The following is an 18,405-nucleotide window of genomic DNA, read 5'->3' on the forward strand; positions in this document are numbered from 1 at the left end:
CACTAAGATTCCTTGTGACAGGCTATGGTGAAGGAGTGGTTCACTGTTTTCACTTTTAAAGTTAGCATTAAACTACGGCATTTGTCAGAACATTCTAAATAACAAGAATATAAGAAGAATTCTTACAATATTCTCACAAACCCTTAATCTCAAACAAACAACTAAAAGGGATTTGTTTCAATGTTGGGCAAAAAAATTTTTCACGCTAAATTTAATTTTGTCATGCACAATTGCATAAGTGTTTATTTTGCCATTTACAGGCCAAAACAAATCCAGACAGATTTTACTATGACAGAGGTCTCATCAGATAAAAACCACACTGTCTAGACAGAAAGTGTTTTTGTGACTTTGCGTGGATGAAATGCCAAAATTGCAGAAACAATAAGACGGTAAGATTAGCGCCTTCTGCTGCGTAAATTTTTTAGATGTCAAATCGTAAAAGACATGAAACTCCAGTTGGAGGATCTCAAGATTAACAGACTCCTATTGTCTGATCCTGAAAAGGAAATCCAAACCCAAAGTCTGACTTTTCCTCAGAAGACATCCAGAAGGTTTATGTTTTGATCATGTTGTTCAGGAATCTGCCTAAAGTATCAAGCATCTTCTCCTAATAAACAGAAACCAAAACATTAACAAAGTTTGAGTGTAAAATACATCTTAATAACAAAAACAGTCAGTTACTGTCACACAATATCAGTCTCCCTGCTCAGGCATAAACAAGTAATTTGCAGCAATCAGCTTTATCTAGCTGTTTAAACAACTAGCCCTTTCAATTATTTGCTCATAATTTCAGCACAGGTGAAGATATCACGCGCTTGTCTTGGTTCATTCGGCCGCCCTGTTTTTATCTCGTGTTCCTACTCCAGCAAGTGGTTTCACCTTACGCTTCGTAATTGAATTTGTTATGAACATTATATTCTACTCTGAGACTTCTCTGTTATTTCTAGGTCTGGAAAATAAACTCTGCTGTTCTCCGTACTTGGATCCTGTGTGACAGACTACTAAGCCAATTATGGGTCCGCCAAAGTAGGAACAACAGAACAATGCCATCAGAAAACAATAACTGATAGAGCATCCAGTGGAAGCCGTGGCAGATTGGTCTCTCTCCAGGTGCAGCCCCTTACCGAATACAGGAAGGTGATGAGTGGAAGTCAGTCTTCAGCTCATATCTGGGCACGGAAAGTACCTAGTTATGCCTTTTGGATCAGCTCATGCACCTACTGTTTTCCAGGCATTTGTGAATGGCAAGCTGTAATATGCTCAGCAGTGTGCTGCTTCGGTGTCCTCAGGCACCTTTCTACAAAGCTAGAGACATGTGGGTTTCATGTTTGTACAGTAACCTTCCTTAGATACATTCCACCCCTGAAGGAATTCAAGTAGATCCCTGGAAAATTGAAGCTGTCACCTCTTACTCTAGCCTGACGACGATGAAGCGGGTACGGTGGCTTCTGGGGGCTGCGGACTTCTCCTGTCTCTTCATCTGTAATTTCAGCAAGGTAGCTGTTACCATCACTGTGGTTATGCATGAGACAGACTGCAAGGTAACTCTCCCACTGCCCTTATGCATGAGACAGACTGCAAGGTAACTCTCCCACTGCCCTTATGCATGAGACAGACTGCAAGGTAACTCTCCCACTGCCCTTATGCATGAGGCAGACTGCAAGGTAACTCTCCCACTGCCCTTATGCATGAGACAGACTGCAAGGTAACTCTCCCACTGCCCTTATGCATGAGACAGACTGCAAGGTAACTCTCCCATTGCCATGCTAACAAACCTGGACCCACAAGCTACTTTTCATTCAGGTTGATGCCTCAGATCATTGTGCTCCTGTCCCAACTCCACACATGAGTCATTTATTCAGACACCTGCAGAAGCATATTATAATACCGGAAATCAAAAGCTACTTGCTAAAAGGTAAATGGGATCAAGGGATTGGTCGAGGCTCACTGACACCAACCTCAGACTTTCAGATGGAAATGTAATGTGTCTGCATGGGAATGATGCCACTCCACCCCTTTTTTGGGACAATCAGGAGAGAAACGAATCCAAGATTTGCTAAAACCCAGGTTTTCTGGCCCCATCGGTGATGAGACACCAGGTGTTTCTCAATATGAAGAATGCAAAGATCATACTTGTAGTTTTGGCAAGACCGGCCTTACTAACCTGTATCCCAAGAACGAACTTGGGGCTATTTATGTGATTTAAAAAATGGTTTTTAAAAATGGGAAGTACCATACAAGTTTCGCTATTGTCAACAAAAAGATTTTTCCAGATGCTCGTTTGAAAGCTCGCCGTTGTTCAGGGCCGTGCACCAGAGTAATGCCTGTAAACTCGTAATACGTCATGGTCTCTACGCTGGCGAGGTCAGTGGCAAACGCCGTGCGGTTAAATGCCCGTACATCACTGGAGGCCGGGGCAGCCTCCCCCTGCTTATGGCTCCTCTGGGCAGTGTCTGCTGTTATGAAGCACTGCTCACCCTTGCACAGTACCTGAGCTCACTGGTTTTCAATCATTTTTAACCTTTTCCCTGGAATTGCTCTTTAGAGAAGCCTCACTCTGGGGAGGACAAAAGATACGGGGATTGAACAGCTCCCTGTCTCAGCTAAATGGTAACGCGTAGCTGCTGAGGACAGTGTGTGGTCCAGTTGGTTAGCAGGTTACCGATGCTCGGAAGGTCACTGGTTTGAATCCCCGGAGTCAGCTGAGTGATTTTACTTAACCGCTCCAGGGACAGGCTGACCCTGCTTTCTCTTGATCGTCGCTTTGGATAAGAGTGTCTTCTAATTAAATTAATTGTGAGCTTGCACACTTTGATGCAGATTCAAACCCATTTTTTGGCATGACAATGTCAGGCCGCTTTAGGACTGAGCAGCGGGGTGTTTGACTCACACCTCTCAGCCTCAGCAATTTGCATGATGGACCAATCAGATCGTGACAAATGTCTTGGTCCTGGCTGAATCAGGCCCTCGTCCACTGAGATCAGGTTCAGAGCAGGGCAGTGATGGCCCCTTAATTAGGCTGAGAAAATAAAACATGCATTTGCAGAGCCATGCTTTTCAAAGGGCAACTATGTAGACCAAACAAGATCAGGCGGATGATGACACTTAAGCTACAATGATGCTCCAAATTTGCCTTGTTACTGTACTCAGAAGTGGATTACATTTCATTATACAAATCACTGCATTTCCCACCGACAGTCCAAAGACATGCAGTTAGATGAAATGGTATAAGGAAATTGTCTATAGTGTGTGACTCTCTGTAGGAGTGTGTGCCCTGCGATGGACGGGCGTCCCGTCCGGGGTGTCCCCTGCCCTACGTCCTGCGATGGACGGGCATCCCGTCCGGTGTGTCCCCTGCCCTACGTCCTGCGATGGACGGGCGTCCCGTCCGGGGTGTCCCCTGCCCTACGCCCTGCGATGGATGGGCGTCCCGTCCGGGGTGTCCCCTGCCCTACACCCTGCGATGGATGGGCGTCCCGTCCGGGGTGTCCCATGCCCTACGTCCTGCGATAGACGGGCATCCTGTCCAGGGTCTTCTCAACATTATGTCCTGTTGTCCTTTGACAGACTCCAGGGTCAATGTTCATTAGATAATTGGTTATGGAAAATGAAAATTTCTAACAAAAATGGGGCTTATTTTATGGAGTGCTATATTACGGACCGCATTCATACCTTATTCATATAAGGGGCAGCGTGTGGCTCAGTAGGCTAAGCTGTGTGCCTGTAATCACAAGGTCGCTGGTTCAAGCCCAGCCTCAGCACGTCTGCAGGTCCTTGAGCAAGACCCTCAATCCCCAGCTCCCTGGGCACCGCTACAGGTGGACAACTACAATCTACAAGAGCAAGTTGAGGGAGGCATAAAAAGAATTTCCCCACAGGGATTAAAAAAAAGTGTCAATTATTATTATTTATTAATAGCATGTGATGCTGACAATCACTAAGGCAACTCATCCATAGGCAGAACGTGTGACAGTCCAGCCGTATGTCATATGAAGAAGCCATGTTTTGCATTTAGATTACTGATGATGCATAGAAGTCTTCCTCGTCACCAAGCCCGAAACATCGACGGTACTGATTCAGAAGAAGACTTAGTCCAAAGATGGTATAAGATTTCTGCCAAAAAGTGATTCTGAGACATTCTGTCGCATCATTATTGCTTTGAACACATTGCTTAATATCATTTGTGTGTTCAGTTTAAGTGTGTGGATTCTGTCTTCTGTGAGTTCTATGTCTTCATTTTCATTTAAATTAACATTCTTGACAACCTTAATTATATTGCCTTATAAATTAATTTTTATATATTTCAATTGTGTCTAGTTTTTTTATTTCTTATTCTCTCCAGTTATAAGTAATTTCCTGAGGATGATTAGCACTGTATAATGCCAGTTCATGTCAGCTGGAGCAGCTGAGGTAGCATAGCTACAGTAAACCATTTGAAAAGTCCTGTACCTGCCCTGGAGATTTCTCCAAGACATAGCAAAGACCTATTAGAAAACTGGAGATCTTACTACAGTTTTTCATTTTTATTCATGCTAGTGTAGACTGACAAGCATGAGTTTCTTATTGAATGAAAAACTGTAAATCGACGGCACAGTGACATATGGGGGTAGATGTTTTGGAAAGTCTTCATAATTCCGGAAAAGCCTGAGACAGCCTTCAGCCTGGAAGCTTGCCAAAATTCGCAGCATGCTAAATGAAAGACAGCACCAATTCAAAGACTGTAGCACAGCTCAAGAGCCAACAGGTTTTATCCAACGTGTGAGAGAGCTCCTAGGCTCGCAGTTTGATGTGATGATTTGCAGCTTAGGGATGTTGTGACATTGGTGACTATGAGAAATGTACGACACCTGAGGGAAGATCTACAGGAGGCGTTAATCACATCTTGCACCAGTGCCATCACCGGCCAAAGAACACTGTCTGAATTTAGTGGTCGGTAACGCAGTCCTTGCTGGGAAAACTGGTCTGTCTTGTACTGTAAACAAACTCTTTTTATGTGATCTATTTGAGCAGGGATTCTCAAATTCCGGACTGCGGTCCGGACGTGGACTGAACCGCAAGTTCATCTGAAATGCTGTTTTGTTATTGAAAATTGAACTTCGAACAAAAATCTGCTGCGGACTTTTGATCAAAAAGTTTGTGAACCCTTCTATCTGAGTCTCTGTTTGCGTTGTTCCGATTGCAGCACAACGAATAGGACATAGGACGAATAGTCTTGCTCACCTCACTCGTGCAACCTGTTCACCCCTGACCAAGACCTGAAGATTGTAACAATGTAATAGGGTTCTTATTAATTATAAATTATGCGATAACCCTGTGACATACATTTTGCAAAATATGAACTTCCATATGATGAATTTTGAATTGGCATTAAATATGGATGATTTTACTCAGAAACAGAAATGCATTTTGGATGTTGTTAGGCCAGGAGAGAGACATCGAGTGTGTATGTGATGATTGGAGACTGGATCTAAGACCGCAGCAGCCTCTCTTTAATGATGCAGTTCACACCTGTAGCCCAGAATCCTCAAGGTGGGGAACAAGACCTGTCCGGCCAACAGAGTCTGAGTCAAAGTCCAAGCTCAGATTTGATACCAGCAAACAGGACAGGTGAGACAATTTATTAAATGGAATCCAAACTCGGAATCACCGGAATAGAACCAGGTCAGAGAACAGGCCACCGAGCGAACCAGTGAAAGCTCAGTGACAACAACAAACGACAAAAGGCTGAAGTATGTGTCACTTAATTAGGAACAGGCGATCTCAGTGTTCAGGTGAGGCAGGGAGTGTGCGGCTTAATTAGGAACAGGCGATCTCAGTGTTCAGGTGAGGCAGGGAGTGTGTGCGGCTTAATTAGGAACAGGCGATCTCAGTGTTCAGGTGAGGCAGGGAGTGTGTGCGGCTTAATTAGGAACAGGCGATCTCAGTGTTCAGGTGAGGCAGGGAGTGTGTGCGGCTTAATTAGGAACAGGCGATCTCAGTGTTCAGGTGAGGCAGGGAGTGTGTGCGGCTTAATTAGGAACAGGCGATCTCAGTGTTCAGGTGAGGCAGGGAGTGTGTGCGGCTTAATTAGGAACAGGCGATCTCAGTGTTCAGGTGAGGCAGGGAGTGTGTGCGTCTTAATTAGGAACAGGCGATCTCAGTGTTCAGGTGAGGCAGGGAGTGTGTGCGTCTTAATTAGGAACAGGCGATCTCAGTGTTCAGGTGAGGCAGGGAGTGTGTGCGTCTTAATTAGGAACAGGCGATCTCAGTGTTCAGGTGAGGCAGGGAGTGTGTGCGGCTTAATTAGGAACAGGCGATCTCAGTGTTCAGGTGAGGCAGGGAGTGTGTGCGGCTTAATTAGGAACAGGCGATCTCAGTGTTCAGGTGAGGCAGGGAGGGTTTGTGTCTTTTTTCGAAACGACCGTGTTTGCCTGATCTTCTCCGGGGCGACTTTCCACCTCAGGCAGCCACCTGGTGCGCCGATAGCCATCTGCTACATTAGCATCCTGCTCTGCGCCTCACATGAAGGTCAAAATCCATACTAGACCTCGCACGATCCCAGTCACTATTCAATCAATGGCGAATCAGAGCCTCGAATCATTCTCGACCGCACAATTGCGCCCCCTACCTTGGCTAACAATAATAACGTGGATTTGTAAGACACACGTCGCATCAGATACCACATGCTGCTCTGCACACGAGCAGAATGGCAGATTTTCATTCGTGACTTTCTTCCTTTCTTTCTTCTCTCGATTTAATAATTCATAAGGGAGTTGGACCACAGACTGTGAGAGCAAATTGTTCCGGCGTGGGGAGGCTGGCAAGCGTGAGGTTACCGCTATTGATTATTCCATCGATTAGCATTGTTGGTGATTAAATTGTTCATTCTGAGCCACATTATTTGTGCTTGGAAAATTTACCAAAGTTTGATATATAAGTCTTTATCCAAAATGTTGCCCGTATGCTATAAATATTGATGTTTTAACCCCTCATCTCAGTAGGAAAATTCCCATTCCTCACCGAGGTGCTCGATTCTCCGCGTGCACACCTCTGTTTATTCGCCGTTCGATCTCGCTTACAGACGTGTGTGGACACTCACCTCCCTGGCGGCTGCTGTGTGATTTATGATGGTCAGGAGCGAGCGTCACGAAGACCTGCTAAAAGGAAAAGAAAGGAAAAGAGACACCAAGCAGAGGAGGGTCGTCAGAGGGCCACGTGACCCTTTTTGGAGAGGCGTGCAAAAGCAGGTAAGCACTGCATCCCGCAAGCAGGAGGAGAGAGGCTCAATGGGGCCCCAGGTTCGACGGGGCCCCAAGGGGCCCGGGGCCCTCTGCCCCTATCAGAGCCCAGCAATCCTCCCAGCGAGGGCTTAAGAGGAGACAGAGAGCCATACCAGTGTTTTATCACATTCAGGGGAAGGGAAATGCAGACTCAGGTCGAACACACACGCGCATCACCCATTTAAGGCATTATCTCTGCCTACAGCGCAGGGCTGTTGGGTGCTGAGGGGGCACAGGGAAAATTGAATGGGGGCAGTTAAGATTACATCAGCTTACACAAAGCCTGATGTAATCGCAGGCAGCCAGGGAGGTATTTCCTGTAGTGGACTCAACAAGGACTTTAGCCGGTGCTCCAGCTTACTGCGGACAAACTGTGTTTATCATACGACTGCGTCCTCAGTTTTAACCAAAACACCAACTTGAAAAATGGGCAGATTAGCAGAACTGTGATGCACTGACATGCCAGCCAAAGTGACCACTCTGTTTGCTGGGATGGGCTCTGGGCGCAGCACAGTCCTGTAGCAGATAAGTGCCTATGGAAGATGGCTGTATCTAAGACTAATAGATGGATGAACATACAAGTGATTCCCTGAATCCCTTAAGTGATACTTTTGTGCCAATCAGCCTCCATTTTCCTAGGGTGTATCGTTTATGAAGCAATTCAGGACAGTAACTTGCTGATGGATGCTGCAGTAATAAAAGTCTTTAGTGTAAAAGCAACACCTTTCACAGCGCATGTCCCCGTCCTTAATGCTTAATGCTGGCCAGGAGAAAGAAGATTATGATGGGTTGGTATGCAAGTGTGAGATGTTCACTCTCGCGGAGGTTCTGTAAGCAGAGAGACCCACGACGTCACAGCGTTATCAAGGAGATGTTTTACTACTGAAGTGTAAGTGGAGCCAGAAGGAGGTGAATGAAAGCAGCCATCACCATTTAGCGCACGGGAAGGTGGTGACACCTCCGTAGAGGATTCCATTCCTGACCAAGAAAACCGGCCAGCTATCAGGACACCTGCCCATCCAGGACCAATCAAGCTTTACACCAGCATCTGAACGTGATTTTTTTTTCTCCCTGTTCTCCACATGCTCTCATGGTCTCCTGCCCACCAAGCTTCTGACAGCTGGGAGGTGGCTGGATTTGCAATAACTGAGCATGACTGCGAGGGCAGTACCCTGACTTCACCAGCAGGGGGATGCGGTGGAGTCCGTGTCACAGAGGTGCACCTTTGCATATACAGTATGTATAAGGAACCCCTGACTGCCCCCAGCTCTTTGTCTGGCTGGCTGCTGGGCAGGTCCTCCGGTTTCTTCTAAGGCAAATGGCTGTCAGGTGCGGCAAGAGAAAATGGAAGCACTTTGAAGACAGTTAAGACTCTTCAGTCAAAGATAGATAGATAGATAGATAGATAGATAGATGATAGATAGATAGATAGATAGATAGATAGATAGATAGATAGATAGATAGATAGATAGATAGATATACTGACAACGGGAAACTCAAACACAAAAATATCAGCAAATATAGTTTTTCCCATTCTATGGCAAAAATGTCTGGCAGCTACAGTTATTTTCTGTCAATTTTTGAAAAACCAGAAGTGCCTAATATTTGGTGCCAAGGTGGAACATTACCTTTTGGTCCAATAAAGGCTTTGGCTGATGTCTAATTATAAAAATCAAAATCTTTATGTAAAATGAGACCATTGGGTCACAAACCGGAGTTATAGCCAGCTGTGCCAAAGCACAAGATGGCTGTGAAGGGGCTGTGTCGAAAAAACAATATGAAGCGTCCCAAGACCAAGTGGGCAGGTGGTAACCAAGCGGGAACGGAGAGCGGAGTGGAGGGGAGGTCCTTCCCTCCCACTCAACGAGTGTGGAAGGTTCCACTTCACCGAGGATGAACAAAGAGGAGGGAGAGAGGGAACGAGAGAAGAAGGCTGAGATGGGCGAGGAGATGGAGCAGGAAAGAGGGGAGGGCTTGAGGTACAGGGAGGAGGAGCAGGTGACAGGGAAGGAGAAGGAGGCGGTTAGTAGACAGGAAGAGGGAAAGGCCAATGACCCGGGGAACAGGGGGCTCAGAGGACAGGGGCTGGTGGAGAAGAAAATCACTGTCATTAGAGTCTCAGGGCTGTAAACAAACAGAAATGTTCAAAGTAGGGGCATGTCCTGCTCCGGAAGAAAAGTTTTCATGCAACTGCTTGAGTAATTTTGTGTTTGCGTGTGCACTTTCAGTTGTTTCTGTGAAAAACATCCCCTTTATCTGAAATCAGAAGCAGGGGTTCCCTGAAATACAGGAGTGAGGTAAAAAAAAAGGTTTCAGGTCAGTAAATTGCTAAGGACTATCGACTTTAAATTGTGGTGTAGGGCCATGCGTGAGATCACGCACCCTTACACAATGGGGCGAGAAGGAGACACGCTGGACAGCAGAGCAGGGCGGTTCTGATAACTGCTATCAGAGAACGGAGCGATCAGCAGAATCTCAAAACAATGAACAGCGTATCGCTACACAGATCCCCCCCTCCCCCCCCAAAAATTTTTTTTTTAATGGTGTAACCCTTTGTCCTTCAGCTAGAATAGAGAAAGAACCGTGTAAATGAAATTAGAGAAACCCAGCAAATTACCCCCAATGTCTTTAAATGAATATTTTGTTTCTGTTTCACACATACACAAGCAAAGAACATTTGCTAAAGAGGGGGCTTTAATCAGGTATCAGGTGTATTGTGTGTGTGTGTGTGTGGATTATGTTTATATTACATAGTGGGGACCACATGTAACCTGTTTTTTTTCAGGTCCCCACAATCAATACAATCAAAAAAGTCTAATATTTTGTTTGGTTACTTGTGGTTACGGTTAGGGCTGGGTAGGGGTTAAGGCTGTCGTGTTCGGATTAGAGTTTTCTCCATAGAAATGAATGTAGAGTCCCCACAAAGATATAGTTACAAACCCGTAGTGTTTCTGCACACGGTGTGCAGTAATGTAAATGTAAATTAGCCTTAACACTACAGTTATTAAATGAGGCATTACGCCTGCTTGTGCCTCCGACGAACACAGGGGGCGCTGTGTGGACGCCGGCAGCGCACGTACGGGACGCACACGTCGTGAGCGTCATCGCAGCGCTCACAGCGTCGGCCCAGGAAGCGGCGGAGCGGCGGGTGAGTACCGGCGACTGGCCGCGTGATTTCGGGCATGCGCGCGGCGGAAACACCGTGCCCGGTGCTAAGTGGTTGCGGTCTATCGCTCGGGTTTGTGATCGCTGGTGTTCCCGGTTGTTAGTGCATCGTGGCGCCGGTCTCGTTAATTTAACTGGCATAACAGTGCCGTCTTTTACCTGTCGCTCTCTTTAAGGCGAGAGGTTACCGTGAATGTTTTGTTTGTTGCTGTTCTTCTGCTTTTCGTACACATATCTGCACCTTGTAAACGGTCCCGCGTACCGAATTTATTTTAAGCGGCGATGCGCTTCATCTCCTCCTCCAATAATGTTTGCAGTAATCACCGGGTACAGACCAGTGCGTAAGGCGTCGACCTTATTCAGAAATGGTAATACCTGCAACCTGGCCAAAAGGCTCAAAAATGGAAAGTAAATAATACACTTCTGATGTTTAAATGGAATGACGTTTGTACGGATTAACAAATGGCCGAAACATTTCTAGTTAATATTACAGCCACTGTAGTGTAACGGTACTGATGTTTGATCACTTATTCTGGGCACGGTGTGGGCGAACTGCTAACTAAACTAAGTTTTATTATATGATTTAATCCAATAACCGCATGCTTATCCAGGAATTAAGAAAGTTTCTCAGTAAACTTTTCCGCGTTGTTTTATGAAGAGTCTACGTACTGTATTATATGATTGACTGGAGAAGGTGAAATTTACCGACCTTTGAACGAAGCACAGCCGAGATCTGGCTGCTTAGCGGCGGGGCTTCAAATGAAGATGGGAAGCTGCAAAGAGTGAAGGCTGATGTGAATAAATAACTATGCTGGCAACATGAATAAAGCGATTTCCCATAGCAACTGAAATGACCTGAGAAAGATATATCCACACTCACTCACATATATTTTATGTCTTTCTGTGTGGTACATAAGGGGTTTATTTACAGTCAGAGAAAAGCAGAATGTCCTGCCCTAGGTCTCTGTTTGGGGTGTGGATGCTCTCACACACCCACCTTGTTCGCTTCCCCACCCTGCATCTACTCTAGGTGCATTTGTCCAGGTCGGGTCCGCGGTTAAAAGCGTGTCCAGCTAAACGTGCACCCCCACGCTGGACACAGAATGTAGCCCCCCTGACCGTGTGTCCGTTGGCGGGGGGGGATACGGGCGTTCATCATCTCCATCTTCCTGTCTGTTATGTGTCGTATTTCGGGGCTGCTCTTTCCCATATTGATCTACCTCCTCCTCCTTAAAAACTTGTATTTTTTTAACTTTGCGAACAGAAGTGTGTATGTTGGGACGGGGCTTCGTAACTATTTTGCCCATTTTTTATTCTTAAAATCTGTTGTGGCTTGTGAGGCTCTTTTCTGAAGTAAAAGCCGGCATCCCGGAACTCTAACTGACAGCCTCTTTGGGTATAAATTCTCCTTCTTACATAGTGAACATCCTGACTGCCATCAACATTAAGCAGCCCTTATCGATCCAGGACATTTCTGCTGTATTCTGAGTGTTTCTGGCTTGCTTTAAAGGCTTTGTTGTCAGCTTAGAGATGGTGGAGAGAGAGAGACACGGACGGGATGACTGGCTGGGATGGATCTGGTCGATTTTCCCGAGAACCGGGGTGAATGTTAGTGCTGGGAGAGCTGGACTTGTTCAGAGCTGTTTCCCAGCACTCAGCGGGGGGGGGGGGGGGTGTCTGCCACCTGATTGGCGGGTTTCAGTGCAGGCCAGCACTGTGAGAACCTGTCCTGATGTTTCTGCAGCTGGAGCCCTGCTCTCCCGCTGCTTCATGGGAGCGTGTTTCCCGGAGACAACGCCATGACCAGCCTTAGTTTTGGCAGGTGCAGTGCATGTATGTGGGACCAGACCACACACGGGTATATATGCTTTCTTTGGCTCCCCGTGGCATGTTCCAGCCGTGTTACAGCCCTACGCACTGTGCCAGCTTGACGTGTTACGGCCTCCCCGTGGCATGTTCCCGGCGTGTTACAGCCCTACGCACTGTGCCAGCTTGACGTGTTACGGCCTCCCCATGTCATGTTCCTGCCGTGTTACAGCCCTACGCACTGTGCCAGCTTGACGTGTTACGGCCTCCCCGTGGCATGTTCCTGCCGTGTTACAGCCCTACGCACTGTGCCAGCTTGACGTGTTACGGCCTCCCCGTGGCATGTCTCTTGCGTGTTACGGCTACCGGCGCTGCATGTGCCAGGCATTTATGGAGGTCACGCAGGATCTCTTGACCGTTGTCTTCCTGATGGGGCGGCCGGCTGGCTTCATCCCGCCGATCAGTCAGCATATCCAGCCGTGCAGATTGCCTGCCTGTCCCCTCCCTGCTCTCTTCCCATGATGCATGACAGTAGAGTAGATGGATAATGGCACCGTCTGTTACCACCTGAAACCTGCAGTCTTTGTATAACCTCCAGGCCCCTGTGATGCTGGTCTGCTGTTTCAGCTAGGAGCCTAGAACCTGTATTTTGGTGTGAATTTGGGTTTATATGCGCCCAGTTTTTTGGGAAGTGCCCATTCGCTCATCCTTGGGAAGCTGTCTGCAGGTTATTTCGGGACACTAGTTCTGGAGTTGAGCTCTCCAGACGGCCTGGCAGCGCGCATCCGGCAGCGCAGACGGTGTGGTGGGGCGAGGGGCCACTTTCTGCCCTGGGAAGAGTGTTCCTGTTGCCGTAGATGCAGAAAGAGGTGGACCTGGTGTGTTATGGAATCTTTCTGCATCCAGATGTTCCAGATGCAGCGCAGCAGCTTGTGGTTGCTGATGGTGTAGCTGTACTCGGCACCATCGCGACCTGGTGGTAGGGAACTGGAGGGGCCACCCAGAGCCTTCCTGAAGGCACTGGGAGCAGAGGGAGATCTCGGGGGTGCAGCTGGGGGGTGTTATGCAGGAATCTGTCTCTTGTGCTGACATGGCTTAAATTCTGCCTCCATTGATGGATGCCTGGCAGTGATGTATCTCTGCAGGATGCGTTCAGCTGCTGTACTGAATGCATGGAATTATTTTATATTCAAAGTTTGTTTCTGATTTATTCTCTCCAGAAGTTATCTGGAAAGAATGGAGGACACCTTCACTCCTCTGGACTGCTTGCTGCCAGCAGGTAACTTTCCTGATTTATTTTCAGCCTAAAAATGAATTCTCTATATTTTGTCAGAGTAAATTTTTCCTGCGGTTGACTTTGGGTTTTTGGAGACGTGTCACATTTGACAGAAAAGGTTGTCAGATTTTTTTTTTTTGTCCTCCTGGAATATAAAATCTCTGGTTGTACCTGGTCTGAATATGACCTTTGAAGTGTCACTTTGTAATGTAGATGATAATTAGGGGCCGGATCCCGGGGACTGTCGCCGTGTGGTGGCCCCAGACCCGACTGGACCGGGGCTATAGGTGACGGACGGGACATTGGCCCGGATGCCAGCTTTTCGGTACCATAAGGGTGTTTACTTGCGCCCACAGTTTGGTAAGCAGATTAGTAGTACAGTATGCCTAAAATATCAATGAGAGCTGCATCGTGACGCCCAAAAGTTAGTAACTTGTATAAATTCCGCGGATTTTTCTGCGTAATTAACCACCAACATCTTTTTACCTTGTTCATCCGCAGTATCTCCTCCTTTAGAAGATGTTGTTGCTGATCTCTCCCTTTCTTCGCCGCCGCTTCAGTGTTTATCGCTTCCATGGTAACCAGAACTGTAGCATGTGGCGCTCCGCTAATCATGATAAACATAAGGATACAACGAAATTATACAGACTACTGACTTTTGGGCGCTACAGTACGCTTCTCGTTAATATTTAATGCGTACTATTACTCTGCTTACTAAATTGTGGGCCTAAGTAAACGCCTGTTTAGTACTGAAAAGCCGGCGTCCAGATAAATGTCATCTAAAGCCCTGGTGATTATTTTGCATGCACCATACAATCGCGATTGTATCACGATGTGGTATCTTGCAGCCCTAATTGTAATTTTTAAAAATAAAATGTGCTATTTAACTTAGGTGTAGGTCGCTTTGGACAAATGTGTCTGTTAAATGTAAAAAAAATGTACATTTTCAGTTGTCTTTATGTAAGAACTTTGCAGTATAATGATCGCCTCCCCATGCAGAGGTCAAATGCCCTCCGTGGTGTGTTACGCTTTAATGTTTCCCCCCTCATTACGCGAGCACTGGAAGCTCTGTGAGAAGATACCTGTGAATGTCAAGGTCAGGGCTCCTGTGCAGCAGCGCATGCTTTGTGCGCAGTAATGAACGCGCTGTGAGGCTGGGGAACTGCATCAGGCAGCCACGCACTTATAATATTATCAGGGCTCCTGTGCAGCAGCGCATGCTTTGTGCGCAGTAATGAACGCGCTGTGAGGCTGGGGAACTGCATCAGGCAGCCACGCACTTATAATATTATCAGGGCTCCTGTGCAGCAGCGCATGCTTTGTGCGCAGTAATGAACGCGCTGTGAGGCTGGGGAACTGCATCAGGCAGCCACGCACTTATAATATTATCAGGGCTGGACTGGGATTAAATTTCGCCCCGGATTTTGGGGTCTCGGTATCGGGCTTCATTTAAACCGCAGGTATTGGTCCCGCAATATTTCTTAATCATGCACTTTAATTGGCATCAGATGAGTGATATTTGAACGTGACTTTCACACGTTTGTTTAAAGAAGAAATGTTTCACTAGCAGTTTCTGGTACATTGATGGAGTGGAGGGAAGTGTCACTTGGAAGAGAGAAGGAAGGAGGGATTGAGAAAGAAAGGAGGGAGGGAAGTGTCGCTTAGGTGGAGGAGAGGGGGAAGGAGGGAGGGATGGAGAAAGAAGTGAGGCAGGGAAGTGTCGCTTAGATGGAGGAGAGGGGGAAGGAGGGAGAGATGGAGAAAGAAGGGATGGAATTGTCATCTAGATGGAGAAGAGAGGAATGGAGGGAGAGATGGAGAAAGAAGGGAGGGAGGGAAGTGTCGCTTGGGTTGGGGGGGGGGGTGTTGCCTGCTCTCCTTTCTTATCCCTTGATTTTTTTTTTTAAATCCTTTGATTTTCCTCATTATGTTTCATCAAAGCAAACAAACCCTGTCAAGTCACGATTACTCTGACCTTCCGGCTAATTAGCCCCAATTCCCAAACTGCTATTGTGTTTATTTAGTTTTGTTAGTTAATCTTCATTTTATTATTACAGGTGGCAGCAATTATCAGCAAATTTTAATCAGACAGCCCTCGTGTGAGTTTGCATGATGCAAACAGCCGTGAAAGTTACCACTGGAGCCAGACTGACTGTTTGAACATCGCAGTGGGGTTGATTTATTATTTTATGTCTCGATTAAGATAAATTATAAGGCAGTCAGTCTGGATCGGCATCTCTCGGGAATGCCGGCTACGTGCGGACGCATTGCAGCAGGTTTTTGGCGGGAATTTTATTGGCCCCCTGGTGATGCGACCTGCGACCCCATTCAGAGCCTGTCAGCGGCTGGGAGGGGGGGGGGGGGTTCCTGGTGCTTGTCTGATTTCAAACAGCAATGTGGATTATTCCTTTGAAATTGTTATATAAGATGGGTTTTTTTTGTCTCTGGCAATAACCTAGATGTGTGTTTGCGGTAAAAGCATTAAATTGCCCTGTCAGGAGAGGTACTGTGATTCCTGTCAGGGCTGCAGCGTCTCCAGGCCCTTCATTGTGCAATTGATTTAGTGTCAGTTCAGGGAAAACTCATCCGTTTTGGGGCATTGCATGCCTCTTAAAAAAAACATAATTCCCTTAATTTGTGCAGAAATATCTCTGCAGAATTAACTCTGGTGAATTAAGACAGCACATTCTCAGAGGAGCCTCTGTGAGGGATAGTAATACTGGTGTTTAAATGTTTAATGATGGACAATTTATAACAGTCGTGTGCTTAATTTCCTGTATTTGTATGTTGTTTGAAACCGAATGCAGTTATAAAATCTCTACCATCCGCTTTCCTCCCATCAGGAAAACAGAAGATCTGCTTATTGATCCTTAACCAGCCACTGGATGCAGACTATCTACACGTACTTTGGAGGAAAGGTATAACACGGACCCTTTACAGCATTAATAATGAGGTCTTCGATGGCTAAAGATCACCAGTCAACCAAGCCTAAATTCTCTCAGCAAAGGACAGCAGATTGGCGATTTACGGCGATTAGTGTGGTTAAGTTCGCAGTCAAACGTCCAGAGCCATGAGGCAGAAATAACAGCATCACCGTTTTAGAGATCAAGACTGGGAATGACGGCATGGAGCCTTAAGCCATAAATTGCCCTGTGACACAATTTTGCTTAGGTTGCAGTGCACAAAGGAGCCCGAATTTAATTATCACGGATGGGATGTTGGGAACGCAATTCAGGCAGATCGCGATATTAAGCCATATTAATCCTCTGGTTCTCTCTACACTTGGTAGGAGTAGATAATGCAGCAGCACGTGGAGTTTTTTTTAAGGAGAGTAGCTGGAATGGTTATCTGCGTGGCCAGATGATTCGAACTGGGGGACACTGGGCGTTTGTCAGAAATCCCAGTTTGCGGATTCAATTATGGCGTCTGTGTCGATTTTGTGGTGTTTATCAGTTTCGACTGCAGCGGAAAACTTGCAGGTCTTGCAAAGTTCTGTATGGAGACTGGATTCCTGCTCAGCCCCCATAAGGGGCTGGAGTTTCAGGACTGACCAGGAGACGTCTGATGTGGGCTGGGTGACGGGCAGCCTGGGCTGGGCGCAGCGTGGCTACAGGGGAAGGCGCGGCCTGGCCGGCTTTGATGTCCTCGTCTTGGGCCGCGATCTGTGCCGGTGACCTTGCAGAATGGAGACCTGCTGCCGTGACCCCCCCCCCCCCCCCAACGGCACTTCTGAAGCTCCTGGGTCCCTTTCAGTGCTGGTCAGACGCACGCTACCATCCTGCCCCCCAATCACTGACTGGTAAACCAGGGTTACTTTCCAGCTTCAGCGTCCTTGACGAGCTGTGGCTGAATCGCAGGCCACGTGCTGATGTCACCGCGGGGCCCCCAATATGGGTTTATGAAATGGGCCCCCAGACCTTTACCCATTAAGGACCCTCTTGTGGGAGAGCGGGGCCCGTCTCTGGCCGGCGTGTCCCTCTCAGTGCTCGAGGACCCGGGAGAGTGTAGCATGTGTGATACCGATCACGCTGAACGCTGCCGGAACACGAGCATGCGGTGCTCAGCGGGGCCCGTGCAGCGTTCAGCGGGGCCCCTGCGGTGCTCAGAGGGGCCCCTGCAGCGCTCAGAGGGGCCCCTGAAGCTTCGACAGGACCTGAGCCAAATGTTTAAAGCGTGGAGGGTGGTGTCCAGATCAAGGCTGAATCAAGAAGTCATAATAGTATCATGATCTGCCTGAAATCTGCTCGAAACATCCCAGCTGTGAAGCTTAATTCCAGGACATTCTGTCCATTGCAACCGAAGCGAAATTGCCTTACTGGGCAGTTTATTGCTTAAGGCTCAATCTTGATCTCCAGCAGGCTGCAAGTTAGACACATTGTCTGATTTTAAAGGAATCATTCAGACTGTTTAAGCTATAAACGTATACTCTCCTCAAGAGAGAGAGTCTCGTCATGATGTCACCCCCTTCAGGTCTGCACTAAGGGCCGTAATGCTGTCATTGCAAACCGCCTTTCCCTGACGCCCTTCCCTCGAACCCTCTGTGCGCCCTTTGCCCCCTTTCAGCCGTGATAAGGGCGTGTGCAGACGGCGCGGCCAACCACCTGTACCACGCCACCGACGGCCACAGGGACAGGTGAGTGACACTCCGTTATCTCCGCCCCCTGCTCCTGTGCGCAGGGGAGTGTCCTGTAGTCACTGCAAGTGTAATCATCCAGGGTTTGTAATCGTCTTAGGGTCCTGTCTCTCGCTGCAGGTTCAAGTGAGAATAGGGATTAGATTTAACGCCAGCCTTTTCATTTGCATTGAGCGTAATTAGAATTTTTAATTTCTTTCTATTTTCCCGGATTAAATAGTAAGATCAGCCAGTGGCAGCATCCCATCCGGGAACCTTAAGCTGTA

General features: G+C 47.3%; 1 protein-coding gene and 1 long non-coding RNA gene across 5 annotated transcripts in view; one reads left to right on the top strand and one right to left on the bottom strand.

Moving 5' to 3' along the window:
- Nucleotides 1-294: 294 nt before the first annotated feature.
- Nucleotides 295-11,185, bottom strand: LOC111835767 (uncharacterized). The gene is made up of 4 exons (XR_002836283.2): nt 11,134-11,185; nt 7,079-7,136; nt 1,406-1,480; nt 295-607 (listed from the first exon to the last, which is right to left on the bottom strand). It is a non-coding gene; the product is annotated as an uncharacterized lncRNA (long non-coding RNA).
- The window catches only part of tpk1 (thiamin pyrophosphokinase 1), a 32,814-nt gene continuing 24,731 nt past the window's right edge, over nt 10,323-18,405 (top strand). The window contains exons 1-4 of one of the 4 annotated variants that reach the window (XM_072711079.1): nt 10,323-10,407; nt 13,451-13,509; nt 16,350-16,424; nt 18,070-18,139. In XM_072711079.1, the coding sequence (XP_072567180.1) occupies nt 13,467-13,509; nt 16,350-16,424; nt 18,070-18,139 (188 nt within the window). In that variant the 5' untranslated portion in view covers nt 10,323-10,407; nt 13,451-13,466. The other 3 variants (XM_023796387.2, XM_072711081.1, XM_072711080.1) reach the window with 3 other exon arrangements.

This window comes from Paramormyrops kingsleyae, chromosome 4 (genome assembly GCF_048594095.1).
Source record: "Paramormyrops kingsleyae isolate MSU_618 chromosome 4, PKINGS_0.4, whole genome shotgun sequence".
Taxonomy (NCBI): Eukaryota; Metazoa; Chordata; class Actinopteri; order Osteoglossiformes; family Mormyridae; genus Paramormyrops; species Paramormyrops kingsleyae.